At 37.6% G+C, this 17,805-nt stretch overlaps 1 protein-coding gene across 2 annotated transcripts in view; it reads left to right on the forward strand.

Moving 5' to 3' along the window:
• The window catches only part of LOC127646289 (arf-GAP with GTPase, ANK repeat and PH domain-containing protein 1), a 279,234-nt gene that overhangs the window by 207,572 nt on the left and 53,857 nt on the right, over window positions 1-17,805 (forward strand). For both annotated transcript variants that reach the window (XM_052129815.1, XM_052129814.1), the window contains one exon: window positions 11,121-11,282. In XM_052129815.1, the coding sequence (XP_051985775.1) occupies window positions 11,121-11,282 (162 nt within the window). The remainder of the gene's footprint in view (window positions 1-11,120; window positions 11,283-17,805) is intronic.

Consider the following 17,805-nt stretch of genomic DNA (forward strand, 5'->3'; position numbering starts at 1 on the left):
GAGTATTGAGGAGTCTGATGGCTTGGGGGAAGAAGCTGTTACACAGTCTGGCCATGAGGGCCCGAATGCTTTGGTACCTCTTGCCAGACGGGAGGAGGGTAAAGAGTTTGTGTGAGGGGTGTGTGGGGTCGTCCACAATGCTGGTTGCTTTGCGGATACAGTGTTTTTTGTAAATGTCTTTGATGGAGGGAAGAGAGACCCCAATGATCTTCTCAGCTGTCCTCACTATCCTCTGCAGGGCTTTGCGGTCCGAAACGGTGCAAGTCCCAAACCAGGCAGTGATGCAGCTGCTCAGGATGCTCTCAATAGTCCCTCTATAGAATGTAGTGAGGATGGGGGTTGGGAGATGTGCTTTCCTCAGCCTTCGAAGAAAGTAGAGACGTGTGTGCTGATGAGCTACAATGGCATGGTGTGACTAGTTATAGGGCTTTTGTTTGACTCCACCTTGTATTTGCCCCCATGTTTACCCCCTGATAACAATTAAAGCTGTTAAAAGCTTAAACAGGCTCCCAGGCGTGTCCGCAGCAGGGCAAGACATATGCACAGCTGAGCCACAAACACCACATATCAATTTTAAAAAAACAGAGCAACTTGTGGTGTGGTTCATGTATAGTTTAGACCTATGTATGAAAAACACCAGCTTTAAAATGTGTATGGAAGACCTCAAAGAATAACTTCAACTGAAATTTCAGCAACCACAGAGTGTCTAGTGCCACTAGTAATTTTCAAATTCTCATGTCAGATAATGTTTTATTTAATCTTTTTCCCTGAGACCCACTTATATTAATAGTCAATTTTTTTTTTTTTTTCCATGGCCATTTTCCTACCTCTCTCTGACCCTTAAAACTAAACTGACCATTGTTTGATGTCGTTGCCTCTGTTAACACCCTCTTTACATGTGAAAGGAGAAATGGCGATATCTACGAGCTGCAGGTTTGATGTCAGATATAATGATTTGTTCCCCTCCTTCAGTAATAGACTCTTTGCATTACCTTCAGTACATTTACATGTGCATTTATAATGAGCTAAAGCAGATTTTCCGAATGGTCAAGCTACAATCTTCATCTATCCCACCAAGAATACATAACACAGTGTAATCGGAAATTTGAAAGACAGATGTCACCTGAGCAAGTGTTAAATACAAGTTGCGCATCACTTCGGTCTTTCGGAGCATGCACACAAAGCCGAGGCCTGTTGTAGTCCGATTAACAGTATACAAGCTGGAGGAAGCCGAGATACAATTGCATTATCTTGGTCTGGTAATCCAACTTCACAAAAATTAGACTGTCAGTCTAAAGTATTTACATAGTATTTTGAATTGAAATTGAACTTTTAAAATGTTTGTCAGTGTACTGTGATGTGCAATGTACAGATTCCCAAAACAATCTGCACTGAAACTGTTAAGGTTGGACTGAAATGATTGCAGATCTTGTTAAAATAAACCTCAGCCACTCTTTCCTATCTTTGGGATCCTTCATATGTATATGCAGAGCACAAGCATCAACACACAGCGAGGAACAGGTTCAGTTTGGCAGACTTTACCAATTAACTTTCTGAGCAATTGAAATTTTCAGAGAACAAATTTCCACCGTTGATGTGTAAATGTGGGCGGCCATATGTTAATGCTTCAGGTTTCTGATGGCAGATGGCCAGAATGACCTTTTCTTTTTTTTTTTTGGTTTGAATAAAGGGTCTTTTTGGACTGGGAAGGAAGTTTTGAGCAGGGACTATAAACTAAATGTTTTTCATTTATGTTCAGGTTCCGGGGTTCCCCAGCCTCCTTTCCAAATGGTAACTGGTTAGAACGATATAACGAATGGTTAATAACATTCTTTTTAAAATGACAGTACTCTTGTGCTAAGGGTGGGTGATATATCACCTGCAGTGTTGCCAGATCTCGCAAGAGAAACAAGAGAATCTCTATCAGTGCAACATATCTAATAATAATTCAGTGAAGACTTAGAAACAACTGAGAAATTAACTTTTTACCTTAAAATTAATTTATTTTAAATCTGAATTAATCATGTATTTATATGTAGAAATTATATATAGTTGCCAAAATGTATTTCAGCATTTCATGGAAAGCTACATCCACAGCGTGTAGTTAGGCAAAGAAATGTGTGATGCAGTGGTTTCCTTCAGAATCAAAGCATGTACTTATCAGGTTCTACTAAAAAGAGTGAAGCCTCATTTTTTGGGCAACAGGATGTGGTGTAATTCTGAAAATTTACTGTAATAAATAATTTGCTAGTTCGTTTCATGAAAAATTATCAGAACTAAATTAACCGGTTACCAGCATTTTATAATAACTTTTTAATTCTGAAACAACTGAAAGGAACTTTGTTCCCATTTTTGGTTACATTCTGCAAAAATGTTTGTTTGTGTTTGGTTTTCATTCCTTGAATCATTTTTGTCCCTGGTTTTGAGTTCTGAAATTTATAGTATTTTATCACAGTACAATAATCTCATCTCTAAAGATCAAGAAAAATCGGATTCCTCTTGATAAGACAACTTTAAGAACAAAAGGTTTCAGAGCCATAAATCAGCGGTTGTGCACATGCTTTTTACACATTAGATCCATAGTGCTCATATGGGCAACAAAGGTTCAAATGCAGACTGTCCCTATCCCATTCCTTCTCTCTTTCTCCAATAATTTCCTGTCCTCTCTTCAGTGGTGTGTAATTAAGAGACATGCCAAAAAAACAAAAGTAAAAAAAAACAAAAGCTTGGCAGGGGTTGCTAGCATGCCTTGATATATATCCACTCTTAAACAAGATGAAAAGCATATGAAAAACTGTATATACAGTCAGGTCCATAAATATTGGGACATCGACACTATTCTAATCTTTTTGGCTCTATACACCACCACAATGTATTTGAAATGAAACGAACAAGATGTGCTTTAACTGCAGACTTTCAGCTTTAATTTGAGGGTATTTACATCCAAATCAGGTGAACGGTGTAGGAATTACAACAGTTTGTATATGTGCCTCGGGACCAAAAGTAATGGGACAATTGGCTGCTCAGCTGTTCCATGGCCAGGTGTGTGTTATAAAAGGTCCAGAGTTCATTTCAAGTGTGCTATTTGCATTTGGAATCTGTTGCTGTCAACTCTCAATATGAGATTCAAAGAGCTGTCACTATCAATGAAGCAAGCCATCATTAGGCGATCAGAGAGATAGCAAAAACATTAGGTGTGGCCAAATCAACTGTTTGGAACATTCTTAAAAAGAAAGAACGCACCGGTGAGCTCAGCAACACCAAAAGACCTGGAAGACCACGGAAAACAACTGTGGTGGATGACCGAAGAATTCTTTCCATGGTGAAGAAAACACCCTTCACAACAGTTGGCCAGATCAAGAACACTCTCCAGGAGGTAGGTGTATGTGTGTCAAAGTCAACAATCAAGAGAAAACTTCACCAGAGTGAATACAGAGGGTTCACCACAAGATGTAAACCATTGGTGAGCCTCAAAATCAGGAAGGCCAGATTAGAGTTTACCAAACAACATCTAAAAAAGCCTTCACAGTTCTGGAACAACATCCTATGGACAGATGAGACAAAGATCAACTTGTACCAGAGTGATGGGAAGAGAAGAGTATGGAGAAGGAAAGGAACTGCTCATGATCCAAAGCATACCACCTCATCAGTGAAGCATGGTGGTGGTAGTTTCATGGCGTGTGCATGTATGGCTGTCAATGGAACTGGTTCTCTTGTATGTATTGATGATGTGACTGCTGACAAAAGCAGCAGGATGAATTCTGAAGTGTTTCGGGCAATATTATCTGCTCATATTCAGCCAAATGCTTCAGAACTCATTGGACGGCGCTTCACGGTACAGATGGACAATGACCCGAAGCATACTGCGAAAGCAACCAAAGAGTTTTTAAGGGAAAGAAGTGGAATGTTATGCAATGGCCAAGTCAATCACCTGACCTGAATCCGATTGAGCATGCATTTCACTTGCTGAAGACAAAACTGAAGGGAAAATGCCCCAAGAACAAGCAGGAACTGAAGACAGTTGCAGTAGAGGCCTGGCAGAGCATCACCAGGCATGAAACCCAGCGTCTGGTGATGTCTCTGCATTCCAGACTTCAGGCTGTAATTGACTGCAAAGGATTTGCAACCAAGTATTAAAAAGTGAAAGTTTGATTTATGATTGTTAATCTGTCCCATTACGTTTGGTCCCTTAAAAAGTGGGAGGCACATATACAAACTGTTGTAATTCCTACACCGTTCAACTGATTTGGATGTAAATACCCTCAAATTAAAGCTGAAATTCTGCAGTTAAAGCACATCTTGTTCGTTTCATTTCAAATCCATTGTGGTGGTGTATAGAGCCAAAAAGATTAGAATTGTGTCAATGTCCCAATATTTATGGACCTGACTGTAATTGTGTATATCAGTAACTTAAACAGCAGTGGTAGAGTTAGTGGCCCCTGATTCAGTTTCAGTGATATTCAGGAGGGCTGACTGGACACTGCAGTGCTCCCTAGGGCTGTCATGTTGTGAGTGCCTGCTTGCGTTTCCCCCAGGAATTTCTTATAAATAACCTTTCTGCTGTCCTAATGATGTGTCTGTACGTGGCCTGACTGGATCAGATCTGATAGCTGGATGACGGGAGTGCCGGACGCTGATTGCTTGTCACCTCTTGCCCCAGGAGCTGGCAGGAATGAAGATCTGTCTCTCTTCTCAGAGGACAGAGAAAGAGAGAGAGAAAAATTGGAGAGAGATAAGTGGTAGCGAAGTAATTAACTGAAGTTCCTCACGCAAATGTCTAAAGTAGCTGCGCTGAAACAGAGAGACATCATTGACAAATCTCTAACATTTAGTTTAGGCTCTTGCTGAGAAATTGTTAACAATGCCCAGTATCTCTATTATTTCTTTATATTTTATAGTTATTATTATTTACTTATTTTAGAGTAGTCCAACTAAGGCCATAAATTTAGGACGTCTGTTTGGTCCACCAATGTTAGATGTAGTGTTGTCAAAAGTACCGGTAATTCAGTACCAAGTCGATACTACAATAAAAAATATGTAACGATATCTGTGTTTCTGCAGTACCGGTAGTACCGAGCTCCGACTCAATCTGGTACCAGTGCGCAGTATGACACGCGACAGCTTTAATATGCTCACATGCTTATTTTGAACGCATGTTTTGTTACTTCCTGTCAAGGTTATTTTCGAAAACTGAAGCGAAAACAAAAAATGATTGATTTAAAATCATTTTCGTAAACTGAAATGAAATAAATATTTCAAAATAAATTAAAAACAAAACTATTTTAACAGCAATTATTAAAAAACTAACTGAAATAAAATAAAATAACCTAAAAAATAAACGATTGTTTTCATTTTCAAGGAGCTCTCATCTTATGGCGGGAAAATCTGACTTGTGTGTGTGTGTTCTTTTACACATTTTTATAATTTAAATTACAGCATTTGCACTTTAATCTCAGCTCAGCTTTATGTATATAGTATTAAAAACAATAGTGTTGACTAAAGTGCTTCACAGTAATAAAATTTAAAACATAACATTTCAAAATTACCATATACACAAACACCAGTAACCTAAAATACTAACATTTCAAAACTGTGTCCTACATTTCATGTGTTAGACTCAAAGGCCAGTGTAAAGATATGAGATTTCAGACAAGACTGGAAAATCTTCAGTAATCACACTGTGACATGAACGTTTTTTTTCTGGAAAAGTGAAGCATCTGGCAAAAAATGCACATCATAATAAAAGCATGATTCAAAATCTAGATGCCTGAAATTGAAGAAACTGAATAAAAATATACTATTATATTGTAAAATGTAATATTCACTGTAATAATAATAATTTATCAAAATATCACAAGACAGCTGTTGCATAAAAGTTTGGAGAAAAAAAAAGCAATAACACTTTTATTATTAAAATTATTTGTAAATAATAAAAAATAACTAAACTGGTGTGTTCAATAGCATATTAGCATATATTTGCTGTGGTGTCATATTTGGTATGGAAAACATTAGGTAGATGAAAGAAGTTTTCGAAAAAACTGTTTGATTTTATTGACAATCAATTATGAAAATTCCCTAAAATGTAAATCACGATTTTAGATAATACAAATCTCTTTATTACCCTCACAGCAAACTGTATGAAGTACAACAACTGCAGAAAATTGAAAGTATAATTTTGTACAGTGACCATTTATAATGTAACTACAATATCTCCCCAAGTAAAGCCTGCTCATTACTTTTACACAATGGAATGCTTTATTCATAACGGAGATATTCATAACCCTGTGCTTTTTATATATAATAAAAAAATCACACATTTACATTTGTTAGATAAAATAGCTACAGATTGCCTTAAAAACTTAATTGTAAGAAAGGGTCAAAGTTCCAGTCCAGGGAGCTGCAGCAGTTGACACTTGTCTGTGCGCTGTCGCAGTGAGTTGGATCACATCAGATCAGACTCGTTCTGACTGGACATGGCTGCCTTTTGAAAAACACAGCCCCAGTAATGAGCTCTTTTATTACAGAGGAAACAAAGCCAAGTCCATTTAAAGAAGATAAGATCCCCCTCCGGTTACTGGCCTCTGTCTTTTTGTCCCACTCCACATTGTCTAGAGGGAAAGAGAAAGGGAGTGACATCCCTGTATCTTTACCTGGAGCATCTGTTGCCCAAAGCAGACAGTTACACATAAAATTAAATAGCTGTCCCTCCCTCTGTTGCTATTTCTGATACCCCCTCTCTCTTAATAATTAGAGACAAACAGCAACAGGATTAATGAGTGTGCCTCTTTGGAGGAGGGGTGTGCATGCTTTTGTTCGACTAGCCCTAAGATAAATGCCTGGCCGCCCTGATGTCACATCACGCGACTTGAGTCATGCTCCCATATATGTTCCGTAGGGATGTCTACCCCTTGTCTCATTCTTACCCCTTTGACTACCTTAAACTTTCTTTTGCTATCTTGTTCTCTGTTTCTGTCACTCCTTTCTTTGTTTTAGTGCTGCTTTGCAGGATTTCCACATTGTGAAGCCTTGATGTGCGTGTATACTCTATGTGCAAGCTCTATTACATTTGCTCATTCTTTTAAGGGACTTAAGGGTTTTTTTCAAAACCGCTAGCCCCAAGAATAAACTGCGTTCTAGCCTTCCACATCGTTTGTGCTTTGGATGAGAATGATACCACAAATCGTTCAGCTTGTTGAGTAGAGTTTTTTTCTGCATTATTTCTGCTATAACTCTAAAGGCTTGGTTTCATTTACCTCTGCACAATGAAATTCCGCAGACAAAGACGGCATGCACTACGCAAAAAGAACTTGCCAAGCAGCCTGTTTTTTTTTTTATGATGCACTTAATACTCTGGAACAGTTATGTTATCAAGGCAGGTCACTGCCAAACCAAGAAACTTTTTAATAGTCAAAGCTGTGAATTTACATGTCAAAGTTCACTAAAATTTCACCACTGGAAGACCATCAGACAAAATTCCTGTTCATGTGGATTCCCATTGAGATGACTGTGCATTGCACATGAAATTTGGCCGTGCAAAGTTAAAAGTGAATGAACCTAAAGAAACCTGCCATGAAATGAAATGGGCACAATCAAAATCCCATAGACTTTTTATTGAAGGAAGAGCCTAACCAGATCTAGGTCTAGGCATCATAATATCAAAATAGAAAAATAGTTTAAGACAAACTGTGATGCTGGCTTGACAAAACATTGTCTGATAATGTTAAAATATTTTTTAAAAGCTTGAATTTGGAAGGTTTTATAGGTCCAACAGAAAAGGGTAGATAATTAGACAAACAGATCTGACAATGTCTAGGGTGAACGTGTAAGTCTATGGGATTTTTTGCTACTTTGAAGGTAAGATACAGGAATACGTAAATGCTGATCAGTTGGAAAAGACATAACTTGTGAGGTTAGAACAGTCTGAGGGTCTGTATCAAGTTTGGTTTGGATGTAGCTTGAAAGCTCTAGCAGACATTTCGGTCTTTGTTTTGGGATTTTGGAAATACCCTAACCCTGTGTGGCATGGGGGGCGTGGTCGTGTGTCGGTCTGCGGGAGAGAGAGAGAGAGCGTTAAGGCTTGTCACCTGGTTTGTAATTACCTCTAACACCTGTGTCTTATTATAGTGATACGAGAGAGACATTTAAGGAACGCCAAGTGTCGAGAGCGAGAGAGAGAGTGTCCAGAAAGCACGACAGAAGAGAGAGTGCGTCCCAAGAGTGCTCCCATATATATATATATATATGTAGATATCTTTGGAAGAAGGAGTAGTGAATTGTTATTGACGTGACCGTCGATTCTGTGAATGAAAACAGAAATAATAAAAGGACTGACCTTGAACCTGCCTCGTTGTCTCCTGACTCCTCCATTGTTCCAATCAAACCAGTTCACAGTGGTGCCGAGAACCCGGGTTTGGAGGAGAGAGCCGCTATGGAGCCTTCACCGGTGGCCGAAGTCATCAACCCCCCATGCCACACCCTGTCTTTGTCAAGTCAACATAAGAAGACTTGGGGGTGGGCTCTTCTGACTTGGACTAATAAGCAACTATCTAGCAGCTACCCAGACCACCATAGCAATGCCCAAGCAACACCTCAGAACCCTTTCTTTTTCTGCAAAAAATAAAAAAATCTAGTTCGTTTTTCATTTATACCCAGGTTTTGCCTTCATGTCATTCTCTCCTCTTCTTTCTTCTCCTCTTCTATTTTCTTCTCTCCTCTGAGGCAGCTTAATATTTCCTAAAACAAAATCAGTCTGGCTGTGAGTGTCTGCTAGAATTTTATCAGATTAATAAGTGACTTTCATCTGAAGCAGCATGGAGAGAGATGACGTTAATCTGTAGAAGACAGAGAGTAGAGATTATGAGGGAGAGGGAGAGGAAAAGGTGTATTTGACGTTGAGGTGTGTGTGTTAGAAAAAGGAGCTGCTAGATCGACATTGTTAATTGTTCACTTTGAGATGGCATCTTGTCAGCAGAGATAAGTTGTCAAGTTTTCCACTTGAGCTGAGACTAAACGATAGTAAAATAAGTTACGGCTGTCCTTGGGGCTGTCTGCTGATGCACGGCACTGGGAGCATGCTCTATGCCAGCCTGAACATCTCCACTACCCCCTAGACACTCCCTACATCAGCACTTTCACTCTGCCTGATACTGATGTGAGCTGAATGTTATTTTATTATGCCGCTAGTCACAGATGTCACTGCCGCTTATGAAATGTGAAGCAGCCATATGATAGCCGGAGTATCCAGCCAGACGCCAGTCAGAACAAGCCTCACACAAATGTAAACACTCAGCCATGCCAGAGCAGACACAACACTAGGGTTGGGAAATGAGAACCGATTCTTATTCAGACCTGGTCCAATTGTATTTAATTTTTAAACAGAACTGATTCATGTTTTTATGACTTCCGGTTCAGTTAACGGCTCTTGAGCATGCATTCTTCCGCCAAATGCAGGATGGGACACTAAAAGACTTTGACAGCGTGTCCAGAGCCACTGCTGGATAAGTTGTCTTTAGTGGTTCAAAAATACTTAAAAATCAGTCATGAATTTATTTGTCTAACTCGATTAGTATTTTAGGTTTCAATGAAATCAGTGTAGTTAAAGATAAACCTGAAGTGTTTGTTTTAATAAGTGTTATTTTATAAAATTGAATAAATTAATGAAATTATTTATTAATTATTGATTTATTTTTGCTTTGTGTTTAACCCTTTAAGCTAGGATGCAGAGAAAAAAATATTATCAAAATATTATTAACTATAGTCTTGACCAATACAAAATAGGTATCGTTTTAAAGCTTAGAAGCTGTAATCTACAATGCATGTAGGCAAAGTGCTTTGAAATTTGCAGACAAATCAAAAGTGTGCCATTTTAATAATTTATTAATAATTTGCACTCTGCATAATATTGTAATTGGTAAAAAAACATCAAACTAATCAATCAGCCATATGTCGTTGGAAATCTCTCATAGAATAGAATTCAACTAGCCTATTTGTTTTACTCACAGATAAAAATATAGCGTGTAAAAGCTATATGTCTTTGACATACATTTTAGATGTAAACAGGTGTTGCTTATATGCAGAGTTTTCGCTTATAACTTCACTAAAAATAAACAGAACATAAAATATCACATACCATTACTTAGAAGAGGTGATTATCTTTCAAACGTGAGCCCACACACAACGTAATCAAATGGATAGATCATTAGATAATCCACACAAAGCACAATGTGTCTGGCTAAAACACTAGCTTTCCTGGATCAGATGACTTCATCAGGAATTATGTAGTATGTTGTCCAGCTTCATGGAATGCTAAACTAATCGTATTAGGATTCAGATCGCTGCAACCAGAAGTGGAAGTCATCCAAATATGGGCAGAGAGGATCCTTCACTCTAATTATATATGGCCACCATGAGATGGCGCCAAGTACATGACATAAACTCAATGAGGGCTCAAATGACACAAAAGAACTGAATGAGATCTCGTTACTCATGCCTGCATACTGTGAGAGCATACCTTTAGTAATTGTTGAATTTTCATGTGTAATTATAGTTCATTACGTTTATAGGTTTGGAGAGACTTTTGGACACTGGGGTATGTTATTGGACACTAGTATAAAAAAATTTTTTGTAGTGCTATAATTTATTGCTTTGTCATATCAACAAACTTTTTTGTGTGTGTGATTTTTCAGCAGTTTCTGAGGCTGAGAGTCTCAGAATTTATCACAATCTATATCATTAATATTTGTAAACAAATGTAATTAAAATTATGCCAAACACTTGACCCCTTCTTTTTAGATTATTTATTTATTTATTTATTGTCGAGTAATACGCCTTTAATTTTGTGAATGCCACTGAAACTAGAAATCTTTAAAAACACCCTCAGAGCTTAAAGGGTAAAACAAGAAGGCACGAGAGGCAGTGATATATTGTGAATATAGTCATGGCTAAATCCTTTCATAATATTTTCTTCCTCAAAAGTACTAAAAGAAAGAAGTTAATAAAATAATTTAGGAATCAGAATCATAAACCAGAATAGTTAAATTCCTTAAGATTCCCATTCTTACACCTTACTCAATATTCAATATGTGGACTGAATGTTTTTATCTCTCTTTTTCTCTGTCCAGATACTGGCCTGGGAGATTCCATGTGCTCCAGTCCTAGTATATCCAGCACCACCAGTCCAAAGATGGATCCTCCCCCATCGCCTCATGCGAATCGCAAAAAACATAGGAGGAAGAAGAGTACTAGCAACTTCAAGGTTGACGGCTTCTCTGGCACCGCAGAAGGTACTTCCTGTCTCCAACCCCACTCCATCTGTCTGCAGCTCTTCCTCCCTAACACACAAACTGCCACTGGGTCAGATCTCTCTTGATCTTACCCGGGTCTGCACTCTCAGCCATGTTATTTCTCCAATCCAATCAAATTACTTTGACATTCACCAACATTGTTAGCTGAGCTTTTAGTTGGGACATGCCTACTCCTTATTATTCCTATTTTCAACATATTAGAATAATATTAAAATCATCAAAACTATGTAATGATACAAATATAAATACGGTATTGGAATTATACAGTGGCCAAATGTTTTTTTTTTAAACTTGTAAACAGTTATATTTTAGCTTAATCAAAGGTACCCTTTGCCTAGATTACAGCTCTGCAGACTCTAACCATTCTGTCAACCAACATGATGATGCATCCTGAGATGCTTTTAAACGGTATTGAATGAGTTCCCATCAATGCTGGGCACTTGCTGTCTTCTGTACACACTACAATGCAAAGACAGGTTTTTCCAATGTATTCACTTGGGAGAGCATTTTCGAAAAGCTCAGTTTTTGCAGGACAAAAAGCCAAAATGTAAAAAAGATGCGTTTTCATATGAAAACGTATTGGCGTGAATGTGGCCTGAGAATAGGCCTTCAAGTCCTATATACTGTAGATATATTAAATACATTTAATTATAATCAAACAACCCCTCTCACATATGGTTGTACCGATAGACAATGATCACCTATAGCTGATGCCTTTGAAGATGTCAAGACGATATTTGGCTTGTTTTCCCATTAATGTATTAAATTATTAGGGGTCAAACCCCAAAGGGGTGAAAGACCCCTATTGTTTTTGTTATATTTCCAATTATTTGGGGTCATGCCCCGAAGGGGCAAAAGACCCCTATTGTTTTCGTTAGTTTTCTTATTATTATTAGCGGTCAAGGCCTAAAGGGGAGAAAGACCCCTATTGTTTTCTTACTATTATTAATATTAGGGGTCAAGCCCTGAAAGGGCGGAAGACCCCTATTGTTTTCATTAGTTTTCTTATTATTATTAGGGGACATGCCCCGAAGGGGCGAAAGTTCCCTATTGTTTTCGTTAGTTTTCCTATTATTATTATTATTATTAAGCTCTTGAGTCTATGGCAGCCCATAGAACCGCTTGTGGGAAAGTTAGAAATTGCTTCGTTATTTTAATTGCTTTTTCGTTTCGTTTGGAGTGCAATTTGAATTTAGAAATGTATTTGATTTAAGTTTTTTGTTTTTAAATTAAATTTATTAAATATATATATATATATATATATTTTTTTTTTTTTTTTTTAAGGAGGGAACAAAATGAAATTTATTCACACACATGATGAATTTTCTCAGACAACGAAATACCCAACCGGTAGAGAATGCACGGATGAAGTAGGGTCTTTGCCAAAGAAATGTTGCCCTTCACAACTGTCCATCTTTGAAAAAGTTGAACACGCATTTTAATTGTACTTAATTTTTTTCCAGTTTCAATTGAATTTTTAATAAAAAAAAAAAATATGTGTGTGTGTGTGTATATATATATATATATATAAGTTTTAAATCAAGGTGTCTTTCTTTATTGTGTAGGCTTAACCCTAAACCTGCTAAACGGAAATTACCACATAGTACCAGCTAACGTCCAACCTGCGGTAATACCGGATTTCGTTGGTTTGAACGTGAACAAACCTGGGTATTTCAATCTCACAGGATGAAGATAGGACGATCTGACTAGAAGATTGCCCAACCCTACTCTCACATATACCAGCATGTCCAGTGTACAGGCAACTTACACTTGTCTCACACACATCAATGCAAGTATGCACCAAAGTTCTGTCTGCTATGACTGTGCAGTGGAACAGATGTTTCTAAGCAGCAGATGTGTAATGTGTTTCCTGCAGTCATTGTGGATCAGGCAGCTGACAAGCCTGTGTGGAGCAAGAGAAATGTGCAGAGTGATTATTACATACTCACAAAGATAGTCAGTTAAACGCTGTCTGTCACTCACACACATACCGACTCCGCGAAAGACCCCTATTGTTTTCGTTAGTTTTCTTATTATTATTCTTTCGCTTCTGCTCTCAAGTCTATGGCAGCCCATAGAACCAGTTGCAGGAAAGTTATGAAATTTGGCATACAGATAGAGGACAGTCTGATCTGTTACCACAGCAAATTTGGCGTCTCTACCTCAAACACTCTAGTGCCACCAACTGCCCATTTTGAACCGTGAGTCCTAGAAACTAAATTATCATCCTGTGATGTAATTTTCTGTCATGAAAATGTTTCTGCCATTTTTAATTTTCTGAAAACCCTACTTTTTATTAACTTATTCTAGGCCGTTTGTCTGATTTGCAGAAAAACACGACAAAAACGTATTCACAGAATTTTGATAAACCAAGCTGTTTTCGAATGGCGCTTCAACGAATTAAATGAAAAGAACGTCAAAATGGTAACGTGAGGGTATATCTCCATAACGCTTTAGCATGTTCATATAAAACGAAATTCATTGTCATGGGCTCCATGACTCGAAGGAGCCTGCTCAGTTTTGGGACAACGCCACCTTGTAGTCAAAATTATAATGCTATTTCTATAAATGCTAATAGCTATTGACTCATTTTGCCTAATGTCATGAGACTGGTCTTGATAGATTCTGTGGTTTATGCCGAGAACAATGATACCAATTATATCATGATCAAGCAAACTTCCTGTCTGCCATTTTTAAATATTTTGAAAACATACTCTTTCAAACTCTTCCTAGCCTGTTTGTCCGATTTGCACGAAAACTAGCCTGCATCATCTAGAGGCACTCAAGACGAAAATGTATTCACAGAATTTTGATAAACCATACCGTTTTCAAATGACGAGGAATGCGCAAAATTTAACTTGAGGCTGTATCTCCACAACGCTTTGAGGGATTGGGGTGAAACTTGGTACGTATCATCACCATTAGGCAATGAGGTTACCTGCAGAGTTTTGGTGCACTGCCCCCTACTGGTCAGGAGATAGAAAAATGGCTAATTTGGCTTATAACTCTTGAACTCTTTCCTGCATGATAACCATCATGCCAAAAAGTGTCTGGGCGTCATAGACTGTAAATCACAGAGATTGGTACACGTATTTGGGCTCAGTGCTCATCAAAATATACGAGGACAGTCGCATATCTTTAAAAACATTAGCTTTCAGCAGCTTTTATATAGGGTTAATAAGGCAGATCAGAACTAAACTTGGTATGCCTATTTATCATTAAAAAAAAATTGGCCACCAGGAGGCGCTATTGCCTTTTACGTACATGTAAATTATTGTATATTACACTTTTTTTTCCACAAAGAAATACTTTGTTCATGCCATACTGTAGATCTACTTATTCTGAACAATTTAGCCTCATGTACCATTGGTGTGAAAGAAAACTATTTTTTCAAACTAGTGTAGGCCGTTCACATGATCGGAACCAAACCAGTACCAATGTAAAAAGTTATCAAAGGAATTTTTTACTTTTCATCATCAAATTGTAGGCCAAAACTTACATAGCGGGTGTGACCACTTTTACTTAAACAGTTAAAACTTTTGAATGGATTGAGATATTATCACCAAATTTGATACACTTATCTATGGGGTTATTCTGAGGAAACACAAAAAGTTGCACACTGCCTCTTGTTGGAACTATAATAATATAAAAATGTTATGTTTCTCGAACTGTGGAACCGTTGGTCCGATTGTCTTTTGCATGCAGTTTCTTTGTCGAAGGTGACATCAAGGTAATCAAGGCCATTAACACATGAACTTTTAGCAGCTATTTGAACTAGTCCTAGGTCATTTGCCTGATCGGAACCCATCCAGTGCAGAAATATTCAGCAGAGTCCCTTTATGAAAAGTAATCAAGGGAATTTTAACATTTTGGTTTACCATCAAATGGTACCCCAAAACGTACGTAATGGCCGTGCCCACTTTTACTAAAATGGTTATAACATTTGAACAGATTGACTTCTATCATTTTACTGAGATATTATCACCAAAATTGGTACACTTATGTATGGGTTCATTCTGAGGACATGCAAAAAATATTATATTTTTTTTGCCACAAAACATTTTAATAAAAAAGCAACCTTGCCTATAGATGAAATATTATGATATTTAGGCTTTCATGAAAATTGTTTGTTTCATTTTACAATCTTATGCCAACTTTAAGACCATTAAGTTCATTAATGCTTGACATAGTGAAAATTCAGTGTTGAAGTGCGATAAGTTCACCAAAGTGTGTGTGTGTGTGTGTGTGTGTGTGTGTGTGTGTGTGTGTGTGTGTGTAAGACATTGAGCATGTAGGAATGATGGATGAGAGTGTGTCGGCTTAGAGAGTGTGTGATTAATTAGACTGGGCTTGTGTGGGTGGCCGCAGCCTCCTGAGAGCGGAGGTTCGGTGCATGTTTAAATTGTTCCCAATCACCCTTATTGATTCTCTCCCAAAGGGAGCCAATATATTGTCAGTGAGCGAAGAGTGTGTGCGCATGTGTACACATCTCTGTGCCTATCCTATGTGTATCAGAATTACATTTATTCAGCATAAGTCTCTAGCAATGGCATCTTTTGCTTCCCACAGATATATTTTAGTTCTAATGCACTGTCTTTACCATGACATAAGCATTTATAGAGTTAGGAGAGACCATATGTTAAACATGATTTTCTCTATGGTGCCACCATGTGGTAATTTAAATAGTGGAATCAGTGGAAATGAGGAGCCCTAGGACCTGATTGCCCTTAGATTGCTGTAAGCTAGATATAAAAACAGTGCTCCAAAGTGTCATTTAGCCTTTGGTGATAAAACTCTGAAATGCATGTTAATATTTTATGTTTCTTCCTCTAGTATGACTGACCAGTTTAAAAAAACTTTTTATTGTAATTATTATTTTTTTGATGATGTTTAGAGGAGGATTTGTGATTTTTGTGTGGTACTGAGGCAAGATATTTTTCTTGTCATTTCTCTCTTGCTTGGGTCTTCTGTGAGAAATGGGGTTGTATTAATGAACATCACTTACCCCATCCTCCTTCCCCCATTTCCTTGTCCCTAACCCTGGAGAGCCACTTTGTCTTGACCTGATTCACATTTTTTGAAAAGGTTGAATGTTGTTAGACGCTGCCCAGACCTCTTCCCCAGCCCCCATTCATCAGGCAGGCACTTAAGTGAAATATTATAAATAATCTACAGTATTGAAATCTTTTATCAGCTGTGTCACTTTCATTATTAAATAAGCGATTAGTAACAGTCTCCCAATTTAGCCATTAAGCACTTGTGCGTGGGGACGGGGAGTGCTGTCACGCCGCAGGCCTGCTGAGGGATAAGGCTGTCAGCTCCTGTTATTCATGAGCTCCGCCAGCCAGGTACTGCGGTATTAGTGTTTTATATAACACACACATGCAGTCACGGCCAGGTATTGCTCACATAGTGTTTTATCTAGCTTACGCTTGCTCTATCTCTTGTGGCAAGGCCGTTAGCTAATACACATACATGGGTGATTCTCACGAAACCTGTCATGAACAAGTCTTGAAGGGTCATATTTCACACCATTATCAAAAGCAAAAATAAGAAATTATATTTGTATTGTCTATTTTTAGGACCATAAAAATTTTTTGTAGTGTAACATTATTTTTGTTACAGTTAAGCACATTTTCTACTGATTTCTCCTTACCATTTTTTGTAATGCAAAACAAATAATGATAAATTATTTAATTTGGTAAATTACAGTATATTTTCATGTAGGACATTTTAAAAAACTGTATTATGGTTATGAGAGTTTGGGGGGGAAATATGCTTATTTTTTTTCATTTAATTCCAGATTTTCCCCAGCTAAGTGGACGTGTGTATTTATTTATTTCGATTACTCATTGAAACTAACTAATTGTAACCAGTGGGAAACCACAGAGAAAATTTTGCGCAGCGCTTAAGGCCTAATAGAAAATTGCTAACATAAAAAAACATAATTTTATATTTTTTGCAAACTGTCAATTGTGGGGGAAAAGGAAATTAAGCACAAAGAATTTTACTTAGTTTCATTTATAGTAAAAATACTTTGAAATCTACAATGTAGTTATGGTACACTTAACAGTTACCTATTCAAAAAAGAGGCACAGTGTTTTCCCACTGGTCACATGGTTTACCTGTTTATTTGTCCTGTGAGCATGATTTACATGAACCAGAGCTATCTTTTTAATAAATCAATTATAGACCCATAAATCTATAATGGTAGTTTAAAGGAATATTCACCCTAAAATGAAAATATGCTGATAATTTACTAACCCTCAGGCCATACAAGATGTATCTTTCTTCATCATCGACTCCAGTCGACAACTAAAGTTCTTCTGAAAGCAAACGATTGATTATTTTTAGAAACATAACAATACAATTTATCTACAAATGTTCATTTTCATACATCTGTGACGTGCGCTCATGAGAGCGATGACGTAAGGTCACACGTCACGTGAAGGAGGCAGGAAGCATGTCACTGTTTATAATAGAAACTTGCACAGACCAAGCG

Source organism: Xyrauchen texanus, chromosome 7 (genome assembly GCF_025860055.1).
Source record: "Xyrauchen texanus isolate HMW12.3.18 chromosome 7, RBS_HiC_50CHRs, whole genome shotgun sequence".
In the NCBI taxonomy this organism is placed as follows: domain Eukaryota; kingdom Metazoa; phylum Chordata; class Actinopteri; order Cypriniformes; family Catostomidae; genus Xyrauchen; species Xyrauchen texanus.